We start from the raw sequence: 19,353 nt of genomic DNA on the forward strand, positions 1-19,353 counted from the left end.
TTTCAATTTGACAGAAAATGTTTATTTCCCCATTCAAAGAGTTTAAAGAAAGGTGATTAGTGGAAAACAAGTCAACATCCAAACTGAGGAGTGGGAAGGGTGAGGAAAACCTTACAATGCTTCAGCAGACTTTCTGAAAATCATAAGCTAAATGCATTTCTCCATTGCAAAATGTCTAAATGAAATCAAATAAAATTCTTTAAAACAAAAAGAAAGCAAAAGGAAAAACTTTTAAAGTCTAAAAAAATCTTTGTGCACGTGCACAAAACAAAATATATTAAACAAAAGTATATTAAACACTTAAACAAAAATACTTAAATCAATTTAAATAAAATTCAAAAAGTGTTAAAAAAAAAAAAAGATAAGGTTTTGTTGGAACACAGGTCTGCTTGGCAGCATATTGTTATTACAGTAACAGGAACAAATGCATCAGTGCATTAATCATTTAGAAACAGAGGCTTTTCCATTTGACAGTTTTAGATAACCAATTCCAAATACTTACAAATACAGCATGATTTTAAAATCTGACCACACAACTTTGCTTTTTTTTTTTTTTTTTTTTTTTTGAAGTTAATCTTGTTCTTTTGAATTAAATGTCTAACAGGGTTGCTTACCAAATCTGTGAACTACATCTAAATGTTAAAAAATAAAAATAAAAACCCTAGAGGGTGGAGCAGCTTACAAAAGTGTATAGTTTTTAAAAATGAGATTGTCAGAGCTAGTGTTTAATGATGAGAGAAGAAACCTTAAGATGCAACTGTCATTGATAGAGATGAACATGCATATTGCTTAAACAGGCATTTAAAAGCACGACAACAGTTAAGACATGATCAAAACAACTAAAAATACGGGAAAGAGTTGGGAAGCCTTTTCTAAATTCTAAGCCCCATTAACATAGAATGACGTTCTTCCAATTACATTACACTTGAAACCAGATGCCATTTTTCTCTTAAGTTAAGCGGGACTCACTAACACTGCCCTCCTGATTATGGTGTTTTTCCACAATTCATTAGTCTGTCGAAAAGAACAACTGCATATTGTGTAGACTGGAGAATCTTACCACATTACATACTATTAACGCAGATTAATAAAATTATACTCGGTCTTAAATTCAAGTTCATTAAAGAAAATGCAGTTTCTCTTGTGTGGTAATTAGATTGTCCTTACACAAGCCAAGCATTCTTACTCTTAACAAAAACGGCCTTCATAACTTCACTAGATTCCCATCTTTGAGGCGGAACCAGACAGTCCTTATAAGAGAAAGTGCATATCAATAACGCCACTAACTAAAGTTCCTTAAGCATTTTAGTTATTAACTCCCTTGAATTCATTTTAGAAACAGCAGAGGCAAACACTCAATCTCTACAGTGAATTCTTGGTGCAGGCTTTCTGAGATCAGTCTTAACATGACGTTTGCAACACAAAAGGAATAATAATGCTTAAATACAGACTACAGCGATCAATTAGGAGAAAAGATTAGTCGTCACTTTATCAAGAAACCTCATTGCCCTTCCTGCTATGCACATTTTAGTTAAGCAAAAAGAGGAAGCAAAACTAGTTATGAAACATTACGTGACCATCATAAAATCAGCAATTCCATTATTCCTTTACAGGCTGCCGCAGAATTATTAGCAATAAATGAAATAAGCAGTTTTCTTCGTGGAGTGAAAATGTAGCTTGATGTAATGTGGAGCTTCGGAAAGTAATTAAGCAGGCAGAAAATTCAGAAATATGTTCTTATGTCATAATGATTGCATGCTTCGGTCATTAGCCAACCCTAAGAACTTAATTACCAGTTTTTAAACGATTTTTAAAGTGACGGTACACCCAAAAATGAAAATTCTCCAAGAAACACAAAAGTGGAAAGTGACTCCAGCTTTAAAAAGGTACAACAAATGTTTTCCGTAAGAAAAAATTATGCTGTGTACATCACAAAATAATTATAATAATGAGACTTTTAGTGAATAACTAAATTTCAGCCAGTTTCTCACACAAACCTTTGCATGGCTTTAGAAGATTTAAAAAACACTGCGTTAAGTAAATCATAACTTGTCCTATCAGCAGTGATAATGCACTTTTTGTTTTATGTAAAAGAGCAACTGTGCCATCTAACATCTTAAAGATATATACTTGGTTTGAGTGATATTAGGGTGAAGCTTTTCATTTTCGGGTGACCTGTTGCTTTAAGAAAACACATTATGCATGTAAGCCGCTTGTAGCAGTTTTTGTGTGTGTGCTTTTGGCATCTAGCTGAGAAGCCAGGCTTTGCTAAGGCTGGACTATTGAATGGCGTCATTTTGTCCAATAAGCAGCTGGTGAATCTTGCCTGAATGATCCCTCCCTCCCAAATCAAGATCCCTGAGCTTCAGGATTCATTCCCATTCTGAGCAAGTCAGAAGCCAAAAGGTGACAGTAAAAAGGTTGATTTCGCATGAACTCCCTTTCAAATCCTCTTTCACAGAGCTGGAGGAAGCGGGATCGCTCCAGATGACAAACAGTCACACGTCTTTGGCTCTAACAGCAGGTAGTTCCCACAAACAGACATGGATGAGTTCCCCAGTAACCCTCCCGTAGATTAGACCTGCAAATAAGAAAAACGTGTTCGAACCATTGGCCAAAGCTGCTTTAGTCTGATGTTTTCATTTATCATTGGGGTTATTCTCACCTAATAGTTGGTTCCCATGTCAGCAGGGGCGGCGTCTACACACCATAGCAGGCTGAAAGCCTCTCCTTCAGCAGCGGTGGAAACTGTTCTGAGAACTGCTGCCAGTTATCCTCACCAACCTGATCCTTGAAGCCGTGCAAAATCTAGACAAGAAATGGATCAATTCTGCTGAAGCAGAGCAGACAATTGTGCTCCTATCTTGGCCAACTGTAAACCCATCTAATCAAAGCTGTTAGTTACAGAAGAGTGTTTGTACCTTGTAGAACATGTCTCTCAAATCGTCTTTTGGATTTACCCAAGAGGCCACAGCGTCACAGAAAAAGATGAAGTCCTGCATCCAAAAAAAGTTGCATTAAAGCCAAACTGTAACTTTAGGCCCAACAACTCAACTTATTGTTTATATGGTAGTTAGTACATAAGAAAATGTAGAGAGAAAAAAAAATTATACATGAATTATGAATATATTTCTGATATTCATAATTATAAATTATATACATTTTTATTTTAGGGTAGAAAGTGCATAAAAGAAAGTAGATGACAAATTATGAATATATTGCTTTTTTTCTTAATATTGCTATATAGTATGAATTTCATTATATTTAGATATTGAAAGGTTATAAATTAAATGTATTTTTAAATCATTACAAACTATTAAATGATTAATTAGAAATTTAATGAAGTTAAATTAAAATGCATCAATTTACTGTAAATTGTGAATGTCTTACAGTTCATCATATCTAGTGTGATTTTATTGTGTCCAATAAATGTATAAAATTAAATATATATGAAAAATATATAATCAATCAGTTTTTATTGTGGATAACAGATTTGCTCTTGAATGTTTTCCCCTGTATCCTCTCACCTGGACGACCCCTCCAGGATTTACCCCAATCATTACACAAATGCCCCTGAAGGCCGAGTCTTTCTCTTCATTGTCCCGAATGTTTCTAAGTGACGTGCACCTAGGTTAAAAAAATAAAATAAAATAAAAAAAAATAAAACATAGGAAGTTTAGAAAGTTTAGTAGATTTTTAGTGGGTTGCACCAAAAAGGATTAATTTAAGTGAAGTTTAGAGCTAATCAAGGATTTGTTGATCTGGGTTTTATTTTAAATCGAGCTGTACTGCACAACTTAATTTTAAATTGTTATATTTATTATTGGATAAACCTTGATTTATTCCAGATTAAAGATTAATCCTTATTGGTGCGTCCCACCCTTTGTATTTTAAATTGCATGAAAACCGAACTAGTTCACACATAAGAGGCATGAGATGGTTTATTCAACATCTCACCAGGGGCGAATGAACTGTGGCAACATGGGGGCAACTTCCTGTGGACACACATATCCCAGCCGACCAATCGTAATGGCTGTTTCACAAAAAAGTACAAAAAAGTGACATGAGTGCGTTTCAAAGTGTCAAGCTAAAAAATGATCTGCAGTCAAAGCTACAGAAATCAGAGCAACACTTTGCACAGATAATTTACCTGTGTTCTCCAGCAGAGTTTTGGGTGTATTAGGTCTGTTGATGATCTCCACAAGGTTATTGAGAACCAAGGCCACAAATGGCTGCATCTCCATACCTGGGAAAACACCAGACAAATTAAAGATCAAATGGCTGTCCAAAATTACACAGGACAGATATCAGGTATGCAAATAACTGTGGTGTAGTCAATATACATCTATGAGAGTGCATAAACGCTCACCCATCTGCATGGCGATCTCTCCGATGGCCCATGTGGCATTGTTGCACACAGATATGAACTCCGGGTTGAGGTTGAGTCCCAGGACAGGCATGAGCTCAGCTAGAGAGGGTAAACGGACACCAATGACAAACTGACCAGCACAACACACACAGAAGCAACAGCTAGCATGAGAAAGCAGCTCTCCATGTGTCAGGCTTCACTCAGTATGAGTCAAAGGGCACAGCTCACCGATGCAGGGCTTCACATGAAGGAAACATGCCTTCGTCAGGTCTCCCAGCAGAGCGAACGAGCTCTGACGCACTTCTGGCATTGTGTCCTTTAATATAAGAAATAAAGCTTTTAGGCTTTGTTCATACAGCACACAAACAGATTTTCTGCATCAAATTAATGCGCATATATAAAATATGATTCAACCATACCTGCATGCACTGGAAGAGCAGGGTCATGATGTTGCTGCGGGTGACCAGCTGTTCTACATGAGCTCCGAGTCCCTCCGCCAGACCGCTGAGCAGATCAAGAGCCACAATCATGAAGTCTTTATCAGGGGCCTCGTATTGGTCAGGGTGCTGGGTATACATCTGCAATAAGAACAGAAAGAAAACATCAAGATCTGGAGAATGAATTAAACCGACAACACGCTGATTGTTGATTCTCCACTGACCATGGCTTGAGCGAGGTTCTTCTGGACCAGGGTGACACAGCGCTGGTAAACTGGCTCACAGTAGGGCAGGAAGCCGCTCTGTAGTGCTGTGGCCACCGAAGACAGGCACTAAAATAAGACAAAGTAACAAATTCCTTAAGACATTCCAGTTTTTGAAGTATGAATATCACAGAATTCACAGAACTACTTTACCTCCAGCAAAGGGAACAGATCCTTGTCTTCATCTTTTAACTCATTCCATTTCTGAATAAGAGGGGGCATGAGCTTTTGGATGTATTCCTGTTAAACAAAAAGTGTCACATTTAATTATGCTTCTTGAACACTTTCATCTTTAAAAACTCTAACAGAGCCACAGTGATCTTACTGGCTGGTTAAGATGGTGTCCGACAGAGTCAGCAAGGGTTCCGATGGCGTCGTAGAGGATCAACAAGTTCTTGTGCTGGTACTTGCTGAAGGCAAACACCAGAGTGTCCAGAATGAAGCTCAAGTAGGGAACCAGCTCTGTACAGGCCTCCTCTTCCAGAGTCGCAAATGCACTGATGGAAGGAAAAACCCAAGAATTAACTCGACATGTCTTCAGAAACACCATCCAGACTGAAAGAGGACATGTTATTTCAGCAGGGAAGCATCTCAAAATCAATCTACGGTGGTTTGTGTTTAAGAGGGTTTTTAGGCACTTTATAGCTGGCAAGGTCAGGAAACTGACTCGGACTAATCAGTTAAACCAATGTGAGACTGGTTGACCAGCTAAACCATTGTAAACCAGCAAATCACTTTAGCATTGTTATTCAAGCTGTTATATACTAATATAGTATTTATTAATATTTTGAATTAGCCTTTACATTTTCAGTTTTCGGTTTAATTTTAAATTCTTATGTGATCTTTTTTTGTTCGTTTTTCTATTTAGCTTTTATTTGTTTTAGTCACTGTAGTACTCTTAAAAAAATACAAAAAAAAACGTACAATTAGAAATGATGCCATGCCCATCAAAATATATCCAGTTTACCAGTTAAAGGCTGCAAAAGTCAGACAGGCACTTTAAGATCTGTTATTTAGGTCTGGAGGCTGTATTTTCGTTAACAGCAGGTCAAACATACCTGCAGGCAGCCTCTTGAACCCTCTTGTTGCTGTCGAGGATTCGTTTGAGCAGCTCGGTCATGAGGGGTTTGAGGTAGGAGTCTGGCGGCTGGCTGACCACCCAGTGTGCATAGCGGCTCAGAGTCCAGCAGGCGATGGAGCGGACCAGTGCTTTCTTATCACTGAGACACTGGATCAGGTGAGGAATTAACTCTGGCAGGTACAGGACCATATCCTGCATACAGCCTGAGGACAAGAGAGAGGAGGAGCTCAGAACAAGGATAAGAATTGTTTCTTGAGCAGCAAATCATCATATTGGAATGATTTCTGAAGGTTCATATAACACTGAAGACTGGAGAGTAATGATGTTGAAAATTCAGTTTTACACCACAGGAATTACATTTGAAAATATTAAAATACAGATTCAAAAACCACTATTTTGAATTTTTTTTTCTCACAGCATCACTGTTTTTTGCTGTACCGTTGATCAAATAAATACAGTTCTTGGTGAGCACGAGACTTAAAAAAAAATCTTACCAACCACAAATCTTTGAACAGTAGTGTATAATGTGCATAGCACACAATTTTTTTCGTATGCATGGAATAGGGGGATGGAAATTAAAGTAAAAAAAAAAAATGACATGATGTTGTAATTGTTTAGTGTATGGTTACAAAACCATTCACTAAACTCTGCTATATTGTAACTTGCCTTAAACCATTTTCGTTGAATCCAAATAACACTGAAACCACTGAGTGTTCATCAGTTTTACATTTTGCCTTTTAAAAACATTTGCTGTTAGTGTTAATAACCCCCCCACCAAAAAAAAAAAAAAAAAAAAAAACAGAAAATATTAAAAATAACTTTTTTTTTGTAAAAAAGTTTGTTTATTGCCTAAACAAAATTGAATTAAATTTTAACTGTCACATGACTTCACAATTTTGCAAAACTACAGTTTAAAAACATGAATTATTGCATAGAGTCTTAAATTGTAGGCAGGACACAGAGTGCAGATTCTAGCATTCAAATCAGAACAAAGACCAGATTTAGCACATTCATTCCCTTACCTTCGGCGATGGCCCCCAGCACCAGGATGCCAGACTCTTTAACAACCCATTCTGGGTGGAACAGCAGCTCCTTCAGCACTGGAAGCAGGTGTGGCAGCAACTCATCCCGAAACACGTTTGCCAGGACATCAAGAGCAGCCGCTGAACACTTACCTACAGAATAAATGCACATGTACAGTAGCACATGGGGTTAGATGTTTCTTCAAGCACCAGTGGAACTGTAAGCTCTGAACACTTTTTGTGGATCAGACAGTATGAATACTTGAACATCACTGACATTCATGACACTGAGTGTAATCATCTCCACAGAAAACACCAAGTATGTGAGCAAACCTTGATATCTGCTTACAAAAACAGACAATATTTCACCAGCATCACTTTGGCTTCTCATATAAGTAGGGCCCTATGAAATCCGCTTTATATTTTTCCATATTCCGTTTTTTATGGTTTCATTGTTCTGGATTCCGTATTTTTTTTTCTGTTTTCTGGACGCCATTTTAATGAAAATAAAATTGTTAATCAAAAGTGTATTTAATTCATTAAAATCATGAAACGTATGTACTATTACACTTTACAAAATGTTCACAAAAATTACATGTTTAGGGCCCTATGAAATGTTTTATTTCTTCTCACCTTGTTTTATTATTACCATATTCTGTTTTTTAGCATGTCAAATTTTTTGAATGTATAAAACAACTTAATTTATTAACATTTATTTGTACAATAACCTTATGATTTTTTATTATTATTCTATCTTGTGTATTTAAATTTTTCTGGTTATCAAATAAAGGCATAAAACATAAAATTTCTCTTTTAATTAATGAAAATGAAACTTTTTGGCAAACAAATGGGATTTACTATTAATTAAAACATGGAAGAATTATTGTGCGATTATTCCTTAAAAAAAAATGAAAAATGTTTTAATTTTAGTATTTGTCGCAGTATTACGTACATGCTACTGAACATAGTAGCATATTTCTGGCACAATAATGTCTTCAAGTTAAACCAAACTTATTTTGAAGTTCTGTATGTATATGATATGACGTTCGTTTTACTCAAATGCTCCATTTTTATGACTGGATTTCGCATGCATTTTCCACATCACGGAAATCATAGGGTCCTATATAAGACACTTACGTAGATTCCAGTCGGACAGACTGTCGTCATCATCGTCATCATCCTCATCACTCTCCTCTCCTTCCTCCCCTTCATCACCCTCGTGCCGAAGGGTGACGGTACGAGACTTGTGAAAGCGTGGCTTTATGTCCTGCTCATTGTCCGGCACGGCCTCGTCTTCCTCCACATCACCCTAAACAGGAAGCAGAAGGTCAGCGTGATGAGACAACTGCCAAATATGGACAGCAATGACTGAGTCAAAGGCCTTGGGTCAGACAGTATGAATACTTGAAAATCATGGAGAAAATCAGGGATGATGATATCTTCACACCCGAGGCCATGCTGCTGTAGAAGTTCTTGTGAAGTGAAGTGAAGTAACTTACCTTTAACAAAATGATGTCAATCTCCGAGTACTTCATCCCATTCACCAGAACAGGAACCAGTCTAAGAGAGATTAAAGACAGGAGGTCAAAACTGGACATCAGGACATATGAAGGTATAGATGGATGTGATGCAAGCATTGGATGATTGAACAAATAATAAGAACATCTCTGACAATTGAGCAACACAAGAGATAATCTCTATGGCCACAGGCAGGAAGTTCAGTTGCTAAATACCATGCAACAGTAGAAATTAGTCAACTGATAGAGATTCCGCTATACTGCAGTCATTTCATTTTAATGTCTTAAATGTCTAAATGTTTAAAGAGGGAATTTATTAAAATGTATATAATAATTAAAAAAAATGCAATAAAATAAAATGTAAAAGAAAATATAAAAAAAAAGTAATTTTCGCTATTTAAATGTCTTCAGTTTAAATGATTTTTAAAGAATAAAAAGGCAAAAAAATTTAGTAGTTAATAATAATATAAATAATAATAATTAAAGTGCGAACCAATTAATATTCTGCTATCGGGTTTTCATTGCAGTTATTTTAAATGCCTTAAAATGTATAAATCTATAAAATGAGGGGGAAAAAGCTAGCAAATGCTAAAATAAAGTAACACTAGGGATGTAACGACTCATGATACTGATTTCATGATTCGATTTCGAGGAAAAATTTCCTCCCCGTCACAACCCTACATGAAACTACCTTCAGCTTGTCCCGGTCTTCTGCATATCACGTCACAGTTCAGGATGGTTGTTAGTGAAGGGTTTGGGACTGTGCATGTTTGTCCACTGAAGCAAATGCACTTTTGATGAGACTTCTACGAGAAAAGGGAACGGTCACTTACTGTGCAAGATGTCCAGACAGGACGTCCTTACAGATGGGCTGCTCAGCCAGCGTAAGCCAGAACTCACAGGCCTCCAGAGCCACATTCTCATCCGGGTCCTGTGTGCGCTGCAGCATGTACTACAGAAACAGTTAACCTCATCAGCATCTCTGACTAATCAAGATCTACACCACTCCTGGGTCATCAAGACAGAGGCGGTTCAGCTCACCTCTACGATACTGCGCATGTGAGGGATGAGTCGGTCCACTCGCACCTCCAGCAGCATGACCAGAGCCCTGCACACATTCTTCCGCACCTCTGAGTCCTCATCTGTGGCCAGCGCAAAAAGACACTGGAAAAACAGACAAGGCAGAAGACAGATTAAAATACTGCAGTTACAACATAGCCATATTTGGACTGTAATGGTTTCTCAGTAGGCGCTAAGGTAAGGTAAACATTTACAGGGGCTAGTCTGTGATTTGATTGCCATCCGAATCCAGAATGTTGGTGTTTTACTCCCACCACCAGTGAAAAAGTCCCAGCCAAAATACCTACTGTTTTCTTACACCAAGCTTGTATGGCATTTAAATGCCATTTGTGAGTAATTTACTTTCATATCTGAGTTTACAAGAAGGGGTTAATCCAAACGATTTGCAAATCGCTTTCTGACCACTGCCAAGAACTGTACAGTAACTGCTGCAATTCGTGGTAATGTGGAAACATTTTAAGTATGGACACTTATTACTAAAATGCTGTTAACTGCTTATGAGAATATCATGTCACTACTCCACTATAGTAAGTAGTAGCTGATTATTTAAAAAAAAAATCTAAATCAAATTAACTTTTGAAATGGGCCGCTGTTTTGAGATAAAATGGTTTTCCAGTTAGGAAAATATGATAATTAATCAAATAATAAGTAAGATATAATTTAAGTGTAATATTTATTACACAAGCTAAATTTCAACATTTAAAGGGACTGGTCGTTCAGTGATTTCATTACAGCCCAAATCCATAAAGTCTGTGTTTTTCTCCCACATCCACATAAAAATTCAACTATTTTATGACAAACATCAAGATTGTGTTACTGTAATTTAATTACAGTCCGAATCCACATCGGTGCGTTTACAAGAAAGGATCAATTCCAAACAAGAAAGGACAATTACTAAAATGTTGGAAACTGTTCACAAGAATATTACTTCAAGAAAAAAAAGAAAGAAATAGAACATTTTTAAATAGACTATTACGGTGTGCAATAAATTAAAATACTTATAATATACCAATAATAAAAAAACTCATTTCAATAGTTGTAAAATTAAGCGAGTCAAACATTGATCCTACGTTTGTTTGTGTTTAACGCCATGCCAGCTTCTGTGGCTATTTTCATGGTAAGAAACATTTATGGCTAAATTATATCAGGTTTTTACAATATATTTTCACTAAAAACTAACACTGTATTTGGCTTAACTCTGTTAAAAAATATCTTCAAAAGAGTTAACAATATAAAAAAAAAGGTTTAATTTACCCTAATGTAAAAAAAAAAAAAAAACTCAATTTTATAAAAAAAAAAATAATAGGATATTTTTACATTAACCAAGCAACAACAGATATTTTGTTTACAGATGACAATCATGGTTGACATTTGAATGCATGACTTCTATGAATTGAGGTGCCATGCAAATTACTTATTCAATCCATCATATTCAAACTGCAGGTACCTCAATAAAGGTGTCAATGTTGTCCATCAGGGCTTGCGCTCTTCCGATGATAAACTGGTTCACACAGGCAACAGCATGAGACCTAAAGACACACATGAACAACCGTAAGATTCCAGAACAACTTAATGCAACATATGAAAAACAACTCCATCCATCCTCTCTCAGACCGACCTGATCTTGGGGCTGCAGTGTTTGAAGAACTGCAGGAACTTGGGAATCATGATGTTGAGGGGTCGGTTGAGAGCGTCACTGTCCAGGAGCTCAGACGAGTCCTCGCAGATCTTCTGTAAAGCTCCAAACGAGCCCTGCATGTGAATGAGAACAAACTAGATTAACAGTCACACAACTCAGGAACATCTTTAGATATCAAACAAAGTGTCATGGCCACTTTGTCTGAATCTTGAATCATTTCCAAACACATTTTTGCATAAGAAAATGTGCACAAAATAGAAGGGGAAAGCAGAATAAATGAGTGAGAGGACAAAGAAAGGTTTAAGTTAAGGCAGCTATGAAGAGCACAGAGGAAATGCACTGACCTCACAGATGTTGTAGTCCTCTGAATTGAGCATGTTGCACAGCTGAGGCAGCAACTCTGGCCACGTCTGCAGCTCCCCTTTGGTGGAAATCGTCGTGATGAGGATACCTGAACACAGAGAGACTGGAATTAGCGCATTCTCATATTGACTGCAAATATAAAATTATTCTATTAGCCCTGGATTAGGGTTGTCAAAATGACTGAAAAACTAAATTTCGAATTTCCAACTTAAATATTATAATAAAATTAATAGAATAATAATAGAATTATAATAGAATTATATTCTAATTTAAAAGGCATAATATGAATTAGGGGGAAAAAAGCTTTTGGCTTCTCTCCTCAGGCCACAAGAGGGCGCATCACGCAAAATATTAAAGGGGTCATATGATGCGATTTCAAAATTTCCTTTCTCTTTGGAGTGTTACAAGTTAACACTCGTCCACACCCCCCTGAAACGGCTGTTCTAACACACACCCCCACATCTCTACATCAGTATGTGGGAAGATTTGCATAACGCCGCCCAGATGTTCACGCAAAGAAAGAAGTCGTACCTTTTATTCTCGTTGTAGTATTGTTGTTACATGTCGTATAGATGCTGTGTGTTTCACTGTGAAAGCAAAACTACTTTGTTTGGCCTTCCAAAAGAGGACGATATCCGCTTCGTCATGCCTAGAGCTGATCCATGCTAGTCGCTGAGGAAATACATCAACTTTGTCCAGCCCGGGGTCGTCACATGTGGTTGCTGCAAGACCAAGGTACGCTCCAATCCACCTGCCACACCTTTCTCAAGCCACCCGCCTATGCTCACTCAAGCTGACCGCGGCTCACTTTAGGCCTCCGGCCTCTGCTCATTCAAGCCAGCTGTGTGACGCTGTTTCATTGAGAAATCGAAACTACTTTGTTTTCGCCTTCCAAAAGAAAACACTACTAGAAATCATGTTTATAATGGGTTTTATGTTTTTGTCTCGTCGCTTCGGCCGGACAAGGCATCACAATATGTTTAGAGGCGTAACATTTCCGTCACACACTTGAGGTATTCGGCCAATCACAACGCGCTGGATAGCTGGCCAATCACAGCACACCTCGCTTTCAGAGAGAAGATCCTTGTGAAAATCTGCGCATTTCGGAAGGCGGGGCATAGAGGAGAAACTCTTTCTTTAATTAGAAAAAAACAGCACCATGTATGTATGTATGTATAGTTTAATACAAAGGACTGAAAACCAATCACAAAGAGTAGGCTACTTTCTTCATTTAAAAACACGAGATACAGTGGGATGGGGAAAAACCACCACAAAGTCGAGACATTTTAAAAAGTTGAAATTTCAATTCTACATGGCTTTCTAAACATGCCGCTCTCTTGAGCGAGATGCAAGTGCAGCGCTGATAGATGTCCCTCTAGAAAATGTGATATGCGTTCTGTGTGAATGGCTTGGTTTCAGTTTTGACGTAAAAACATCATCATCTCCACACTGATGCTCTCGTTACCCGCAATATATTGAATGAACAAAGTAGCAGCGCCGCATCTAGTGGGTTCAACTGGATAGGCTAACAAAAGCATTAAATTGCAATGACACTTACATCGTCGTCGCATTTCGTGCACCACTGATAAAGCTGCCCGACGGCTGACGCAGACCTAAAATTCAAATGCAAAGTTTTTTTTTTTGACAGCCCTAAGGTGGATATGTCCAAAATCCACATTAGATTGCATTCGGAATTAGTTACAAACACTCAAAAATGGTTTGAAGTGAGATTTGAGTAAAAGCATAGTATTAATTATATAAATAGTCTTATGTAGCTTAATGCTAATGTTAGCTCTAATGCACCCTGCTGCGTTTAAATTTCTTTATGTATTATATCAGAAGAATTTGCCTAAGATTGTAAGAAATAGGGCAGGTCCGAATACCATTTTTTGAGCTTCGAAGCTTCGGTAGTAATCAACACCGAATATTCGAAGCTTCGGAGGGAGAGTTAGAACATATTCTTCTCTCAACACCGTGTCTACACCGGACGCCACGCCATGACAAAATACAACAGAACCTATTATGCTGTCTTCACTGGATGCGGCGCAGTGTGGTGGGATAAATTCCCGACAGTAAACTGCAGCTGCATTTTATTTATGACATACTGACACAAATTTCAAATTATTTTCAACGGTCGCTTTGTCGTGTCCAGTGCAGACAGACTTTAGCTGTTGCGGCGCGACACAACAACTGTCGTGTCCGGTGTAGACACGCTGTAATAAAGGCAGTAATCTCTGTGTGTCTGTTTGCATTTGTATTATGTTGAGAACCGTTCATCCAATCGACTTCACGCGTGGCGGGTGTGTTGCTGCGGACCCAAGGGAGTGCAGAGTGTCACGTTTTGGTGCAATATGGACATGTGACGCGTTCCGAATACATACACTTTTAATAAATTACAGAACAGCTGCGCCTCACGCGGGCAGGGCTAATATGCTCAGAGAACGGACACTGCACTAGTGATACAAAACACACAGGTCTATAAAGAGCAATACTTTTAATATAGGCAAATTATTATTAGGCTGGGCTACTTTACGTTTTTTATGGCTGCCATATTCGCAAGTATTTTCTAATCAAATTATCTGCACATTTTTATCATGTGTAAAATTACTGATTAACATTGTGGATAAAAGCAGCTCGGGTTTTTTTTTTACACCAACAATATACTATAGGCAAACTTCTTACAGAAATAAGAAGATTTTTGAAACTTGATGTAATGTTGTGGTAGGCCAGTTTCAAATCGCATATTTGGCACACTGCCTTTCTTGTCCTCACTCAATTTAAAGTACTCCCACACAGCTGAGGTCTTCGGCATATTTGTCTTCTCTTCCAGATTAAATTAATCATGACGTTCATGACGTTCACTCATGGCCGATTCATATTCAAGCGAATGAGAACCATGAATATTCTGGTCCAGCCCTAGTAAGAAAATGTATTGTATTCTATAAATACACGTTATTATAAGTGGACAAAGGATTCCTGGACCAGGAGACGGTGTAGTAAGAGTGGATGAAGATTTTCAGTTTCACGTTACGTTTATGTTCACCTACACTGCAAAAGGGCCCCTTTTAGCTCTTATGTTGTATTTAATTTAATGTTTAACAGGTTTGTTTTGTTAAAATTTTAATTGATAATTGATATTTTCTTCCATCATCTAATTATTTGAACACCTAAAATTCATTGCGTGTAAAAAGTGTTTGTTTCAGCCAGATGAAGGGTGGGTTCAACGTGTGTACATGATCAGGATGGTACCACCTCCGCCTCATTTAGAGCCAGGAAAACCCCCGACTTCCTATTCATTAAAGAATCCTAAAAAAAAGGCATCACAGTTTCCACTAAAATATTAAGACCCGGGTATACTTTACTATCCGCTTTCTGTTCCGTCTCGTGCACAGCCACATCCACACTGCTTTCAAAGTTAACTTAACTGCTGTCTCGAGCACCAAATCATCATATCAGAATGATTTCTGAAGGACCATGTGACACTGAAGACTGGAGTAATGATGCTGAAAATTCAGCTTTAACATTACTGGAATAAATGACATTTAAATCATTTTAATTATCACAATATTACTGTAATTTACTTAATGCAGCCTTGATGAGGAAAAGATACTTTTTTTCTAAGGTGGTTTTAAACATTTAATAAAGACTGCATGCACAAAGTGCAATTTCCAGCCAACAACATTCCAGTTCATGTAGATGTTTGGCTTATTCTAGACGGAGCTGCGAGACTCACCAATCGTGGCGCGGATGAGAGGGGAAGGGTCTCCGATGTTGTTTAAACATTCCTGCTTGATGAAGTGTGCAACCGCAGGAGGGAAGTTCTGATAGTGCACCTTCACGTTGTTCTTCAGTATCAGACCACTGAGAGATCGAGTGGGCTCATCTGCAGAGCGTGAAGAAAGGAAACAGACAGTTATATTCTCAAAATTCATACATAAAGATTGTCTATAACCCTTACGGAACAAATGCAATAAGAAGCTTTATGCAAAAAAATAACCCAGACACCCACCTTCAGTTTTCAGCCTCGTCAGGACAAAGATAAGATAGTTGTTGAAATCAGGAAACTGGTTCAGCTGCTCAAGTTTCTGAGAGTTAAAATGAACGAGAATTGAGACAGATGACATTAGCACATGGTTGCTGTACTAATATTGGTAAGTGCCTGTACATAAATAGTCACAGTTCAACATGTACACTGATGCTACTTTGGTAAAGCAGATAAAATATTTAATCTATAGACTTCTGAAATAAAAGACCCAGCTGATAATTATTTTCACAGTTATGCCACATAAACAGTATTTTTAAATCAGCTATCTAAACATATTAATGCACTGTGGAAAAAGCCCGATAACCATTCAGTGCTTTTGAAACCTGGCATATTTAGTTTACAATTGAATGAACAAGGCTGTAAAGTTACGTAATGAAATCAGTATTGCCATACACTAATACATTTTTGTCAAAAACCCTAATGATTCTCAAAACAGTATTGTCACCATCCATATATCACAAATCCCTTGAGTTCTGTAACTGGCAGTAAATATTGGGCTGTGATACCTCCTGCACAGCTCGCTGTGTGGCCGTGTTTGGAGACTGGGAGTCTTTCAGTAGATGCAGGACCTGCTGGAGGCCTTGTTCATCCGGCTGCCACTCCATCCTACACACAGACCACAAAAGACACAATTACGTGTGTGTGTACTATTTCATCAAATCGTTTCTTTAAAAGAAAAAACCTGCATAAAAATGGCTTCTATTAGGAAATATTTAAATCATTTTACCTTGTGATTACACTAAAGTGTAAAACAGTTTCGTTTTATAATCTATTCAACTTGTATAACTTATTGCGCACTTAATCTACGAAAAGTTATTAACAACCTGGTACTTTTTGAACTGAGAACTTATGCGTGTAGTTTATGCAATTCAATTAAATTCTTGAAATCTGCATAACGAGTCTGGCTAAAATTGCTTATCCAATATTGACCAAATTATTGTTCATTATTAAATAAAGACATCAAAGCATGAAGAAGCAAGCAATGCACATGGTCATGCCTGCATACCATTCTGAGGCCTTGTCTCGCGCTCTATGCAACAGTTCAGTTCGAAAACCTCAGACACGACCCGCATTAATAACCTTTATAATAACACCGGTACAAAAAGAAAAACATCATGCGGAACTTTAAATCCTAAAGCAACAAGTAAAGGCTATTTTATTCATCAAAAACAGCATTATATACACACAAGAAGTGTATTTCTTAGTATATGATCTAGCACGCGCACTCATTCTATGCCGCTAACTATTGCGTTCTAAAACTCTCTTTCTCTCGCTCTCTCTCTCTCTCTATATATATTATAGTATGTAAACACCATTAATAATGCGAACTCAGTCGTGTTCACTTACACATGCCGCGTGCAGAGGCCTATCGATCAGCTCGCGCTGCCTGGTCTCGCGCAATGGCACTTTCAAACACTTCCGCAGCGCGAGCGCTACAATGAGGAAGTGACGATCTTTCAGCCAACGCAACACTGTAGCCACTTTCAGATGAACTGAATCTGTGATGGATTTTACTGAAACAAAAATATTTGTAGTGACATTTGTTTGTCTGCGCACATGTTGATGCAAATTGATCTAAATCTATATCACTTTTATTTTCTTGGATATTTGCTTTTTGTTGTATCTTTGCAAATTTGGAATGCAATAAAAATAAACTTTTTTTTGCAAAACTCAAGGCAGTGCAAAAATATATACGTTCAATTTGCAACAAATTGGCACAATATAAATGTAGCATTAACAAAGGCAAGAAATAAAATCACAGGCAGAAAATGAATAAAATGTAAATGGATAATAAATGATACAATAATACAATAAAAAACGTTTTAATAAAAGACGAGGATTTGCTGCGGGCCTACTGGGCTTCCACCTCTGTCACTGGACGCTATACAGCCACCAACATAACAAGATCAGTGGTACAGCTCATGCGCCAGGCCAAGATCTCTCTAGTATGTCAATGAAGTTAATAATAGCTGTGTTTGGAAGTAATAAACTGCATACTGGACAGTACATACAGTGGTTCTCAACCTAGGGGCACCACAGCAAACTTCCAAATTATTGTACAATTTAAAAGGATTTAAAATTTATTTAAAATTGTATTTATTTTAAAAGTGTGTAAAGTCATGTAAATTAATAAAATCTTAAAACTATGTTTATGGTGAATATACATTTTGTTCTTATATATTTTAACGGGTAGAAATTGAGTAAAAATGTTCTTTTAAAATATGTAATATTTTTGTGGACAGTGGAGTCAATGGAGTCTAAAAGCACTATGTGAAACTGTATAAATTAAGCAATTAAACTTTTAAACAGTATGTTATATGGTCATTCCATGTCTATGTCATTCCAGGTATATATATATATATATATGTGTGTGTGTGTGTATATATATATATATATATATATATATATAGATATATATTATATATATAGATATATAAGATATATATATATATATATATATATATATATATATATATATATATATATATATATATATATATATATATATATATATATTTTTTTTTTTTTTTTTTTTTTTTTTTTTTTTTTTTTTTTTGCAAGACAAACATTAATATAGAGTAATCCACTTTGTAGAGGGGGGCTCAAAATAGCAAATTTCAGCAGATATTTACAGCCAACTTGCAGGAGGGGGACAATAACTTTTATTACATTTTATTTTTACAAAGCGATAGTAGGCCTATTAGTAAAATCTGTTCATTTTAGCAATCCTTGTTGCATTATATGCCAATGGTGACTGTTCAAAATGGAAGAAAAAAAAGCACTTTGTGTTTGTGTGTGTGTGTGTGTGTGTGTGTGTGTGTGTGTGTGTGTGTGTGTGTTTTCCCTAAAATTTGCATGCTTTTAAAGGGAAAGTTCACCTTCAGTTGTTAGTCCACACTGACTTCTACAGTATGGAAGAGAAAAAGAAAAATCCTCCATGCTCCTAGTTGAACAGAAAACACTATGCAAGACAATGGGGACCAGCAACTGAAGGTGAACTATCCCTTTAACTCAATAACTATTAAATATATCTTTATATCTATTTAGATGTTGGTTTTCATTTCTTTCGGAAACTTAATTTTTAAGGTCCTATATGGATAAATTCCAATCTCAGTGTGGCTCCAGAAATAAATTGTACACATTTTCAGTGGTCAAAAACCAAATGTTGGTCATTTTGCCTATAACTGATACTTTTTTCTTTTAAAAAGGAATGTCTAAAGAACAAATAATGTTGAAACAACTAATGTTTCACCAAAAATAAGGATGATCAAAATCAACATTACCCAGCATGGTATGCTCTGTTATGTACGATTTAATAACCTTAAGTTTATTTCTGTAGGATGTACTCAGTGGAATGACCTTGATTATGCGGACCAAAGAAGAGTCTTAACTTATGATCCACTGCAGTTTGGATATTTGCCCCAAATGGTTGAAGAGTTCCATCAGCTGGGCATAAAGTATGTATAAATTCTGGAGCGTGGAGGATTTTTTTGTGATATAAACACTTCCACCTGGTGTTGTTTGCACTTGATGCTT

At 36.9% G+C, this 19,353-nt stretch overlaps 1 protein-coding gene and 1 non-coding gene across 2 annotated transcripts; both read right to left on the reverse strand.

Moving 5' to 3' along the window:
- LOC109055355 (transportin-2-like) lies at positions 1–17,316 on the reverse strand. The gene is made up of 25 exons (XM_042729836.1): positions 17,164–17,316; positions 16,323–16,422; positions 15,781–15,856; positions 15,505–15,654; positions 11,753–11,859; positions 11,388–11,521; positions 11,217–11,298; positions 9,731–9,853; positions 9,523–9,641; positions 8,672–8,732; positions 8,310–8,481; positions 7,173–7,325; positions 6,128–6,353; positions 5,395–5,566; positions 5,223–5,309; positions 5,031–5,138; positions 4,789–4,947; positions 4,598–4,685; positions 4,370–4,468; positions 4,151–4,246; positions 3,958–4,033; positions 3,528–3,627; positions 2,922–2,996; positions 2,666–2,808; positions 1–2,581 (listed from the first exon to the last, which is right to left on the reverse strand). The coding sequence occupies exons 2-24, from the start codon at positions 16,419–16,421 to the stop codon at positions 2,701–2,703; spliced, it is 2,670 nt and encodes an 889-aa protein (XP_042585770.1). The 5' UTR covers position 16,422; positions 17,164–17,316; the 3' UTR covers positions 1–2,581; positions 2,666–2,700.
- LOC122139148 lies at positions 8,555–8,623 on the reverse strand. Its single transcript, XR_006156020.1, has one exon. It is a non-coding gene; the product is annotated as a small nucleolar RNA SNORD41 (small nucleolar RNA).
- Positions 17,317–19,353: the final 2,037 nt, after the last annotated feature.

Source organism: Cyprinus carpio, chromosome A3, assembly GCF_018340385.1.
Source record: "Cyprinus carpio isolate SPL01 chromosome A3, ASM1834038v1, whole genome shotgun sequence".
NCBI lineage: Eukaryota > Metazoa > Chordata > Actinopteri > Cypriniformes > Cyprinidae > Cyprinus > Cyprinus carpio.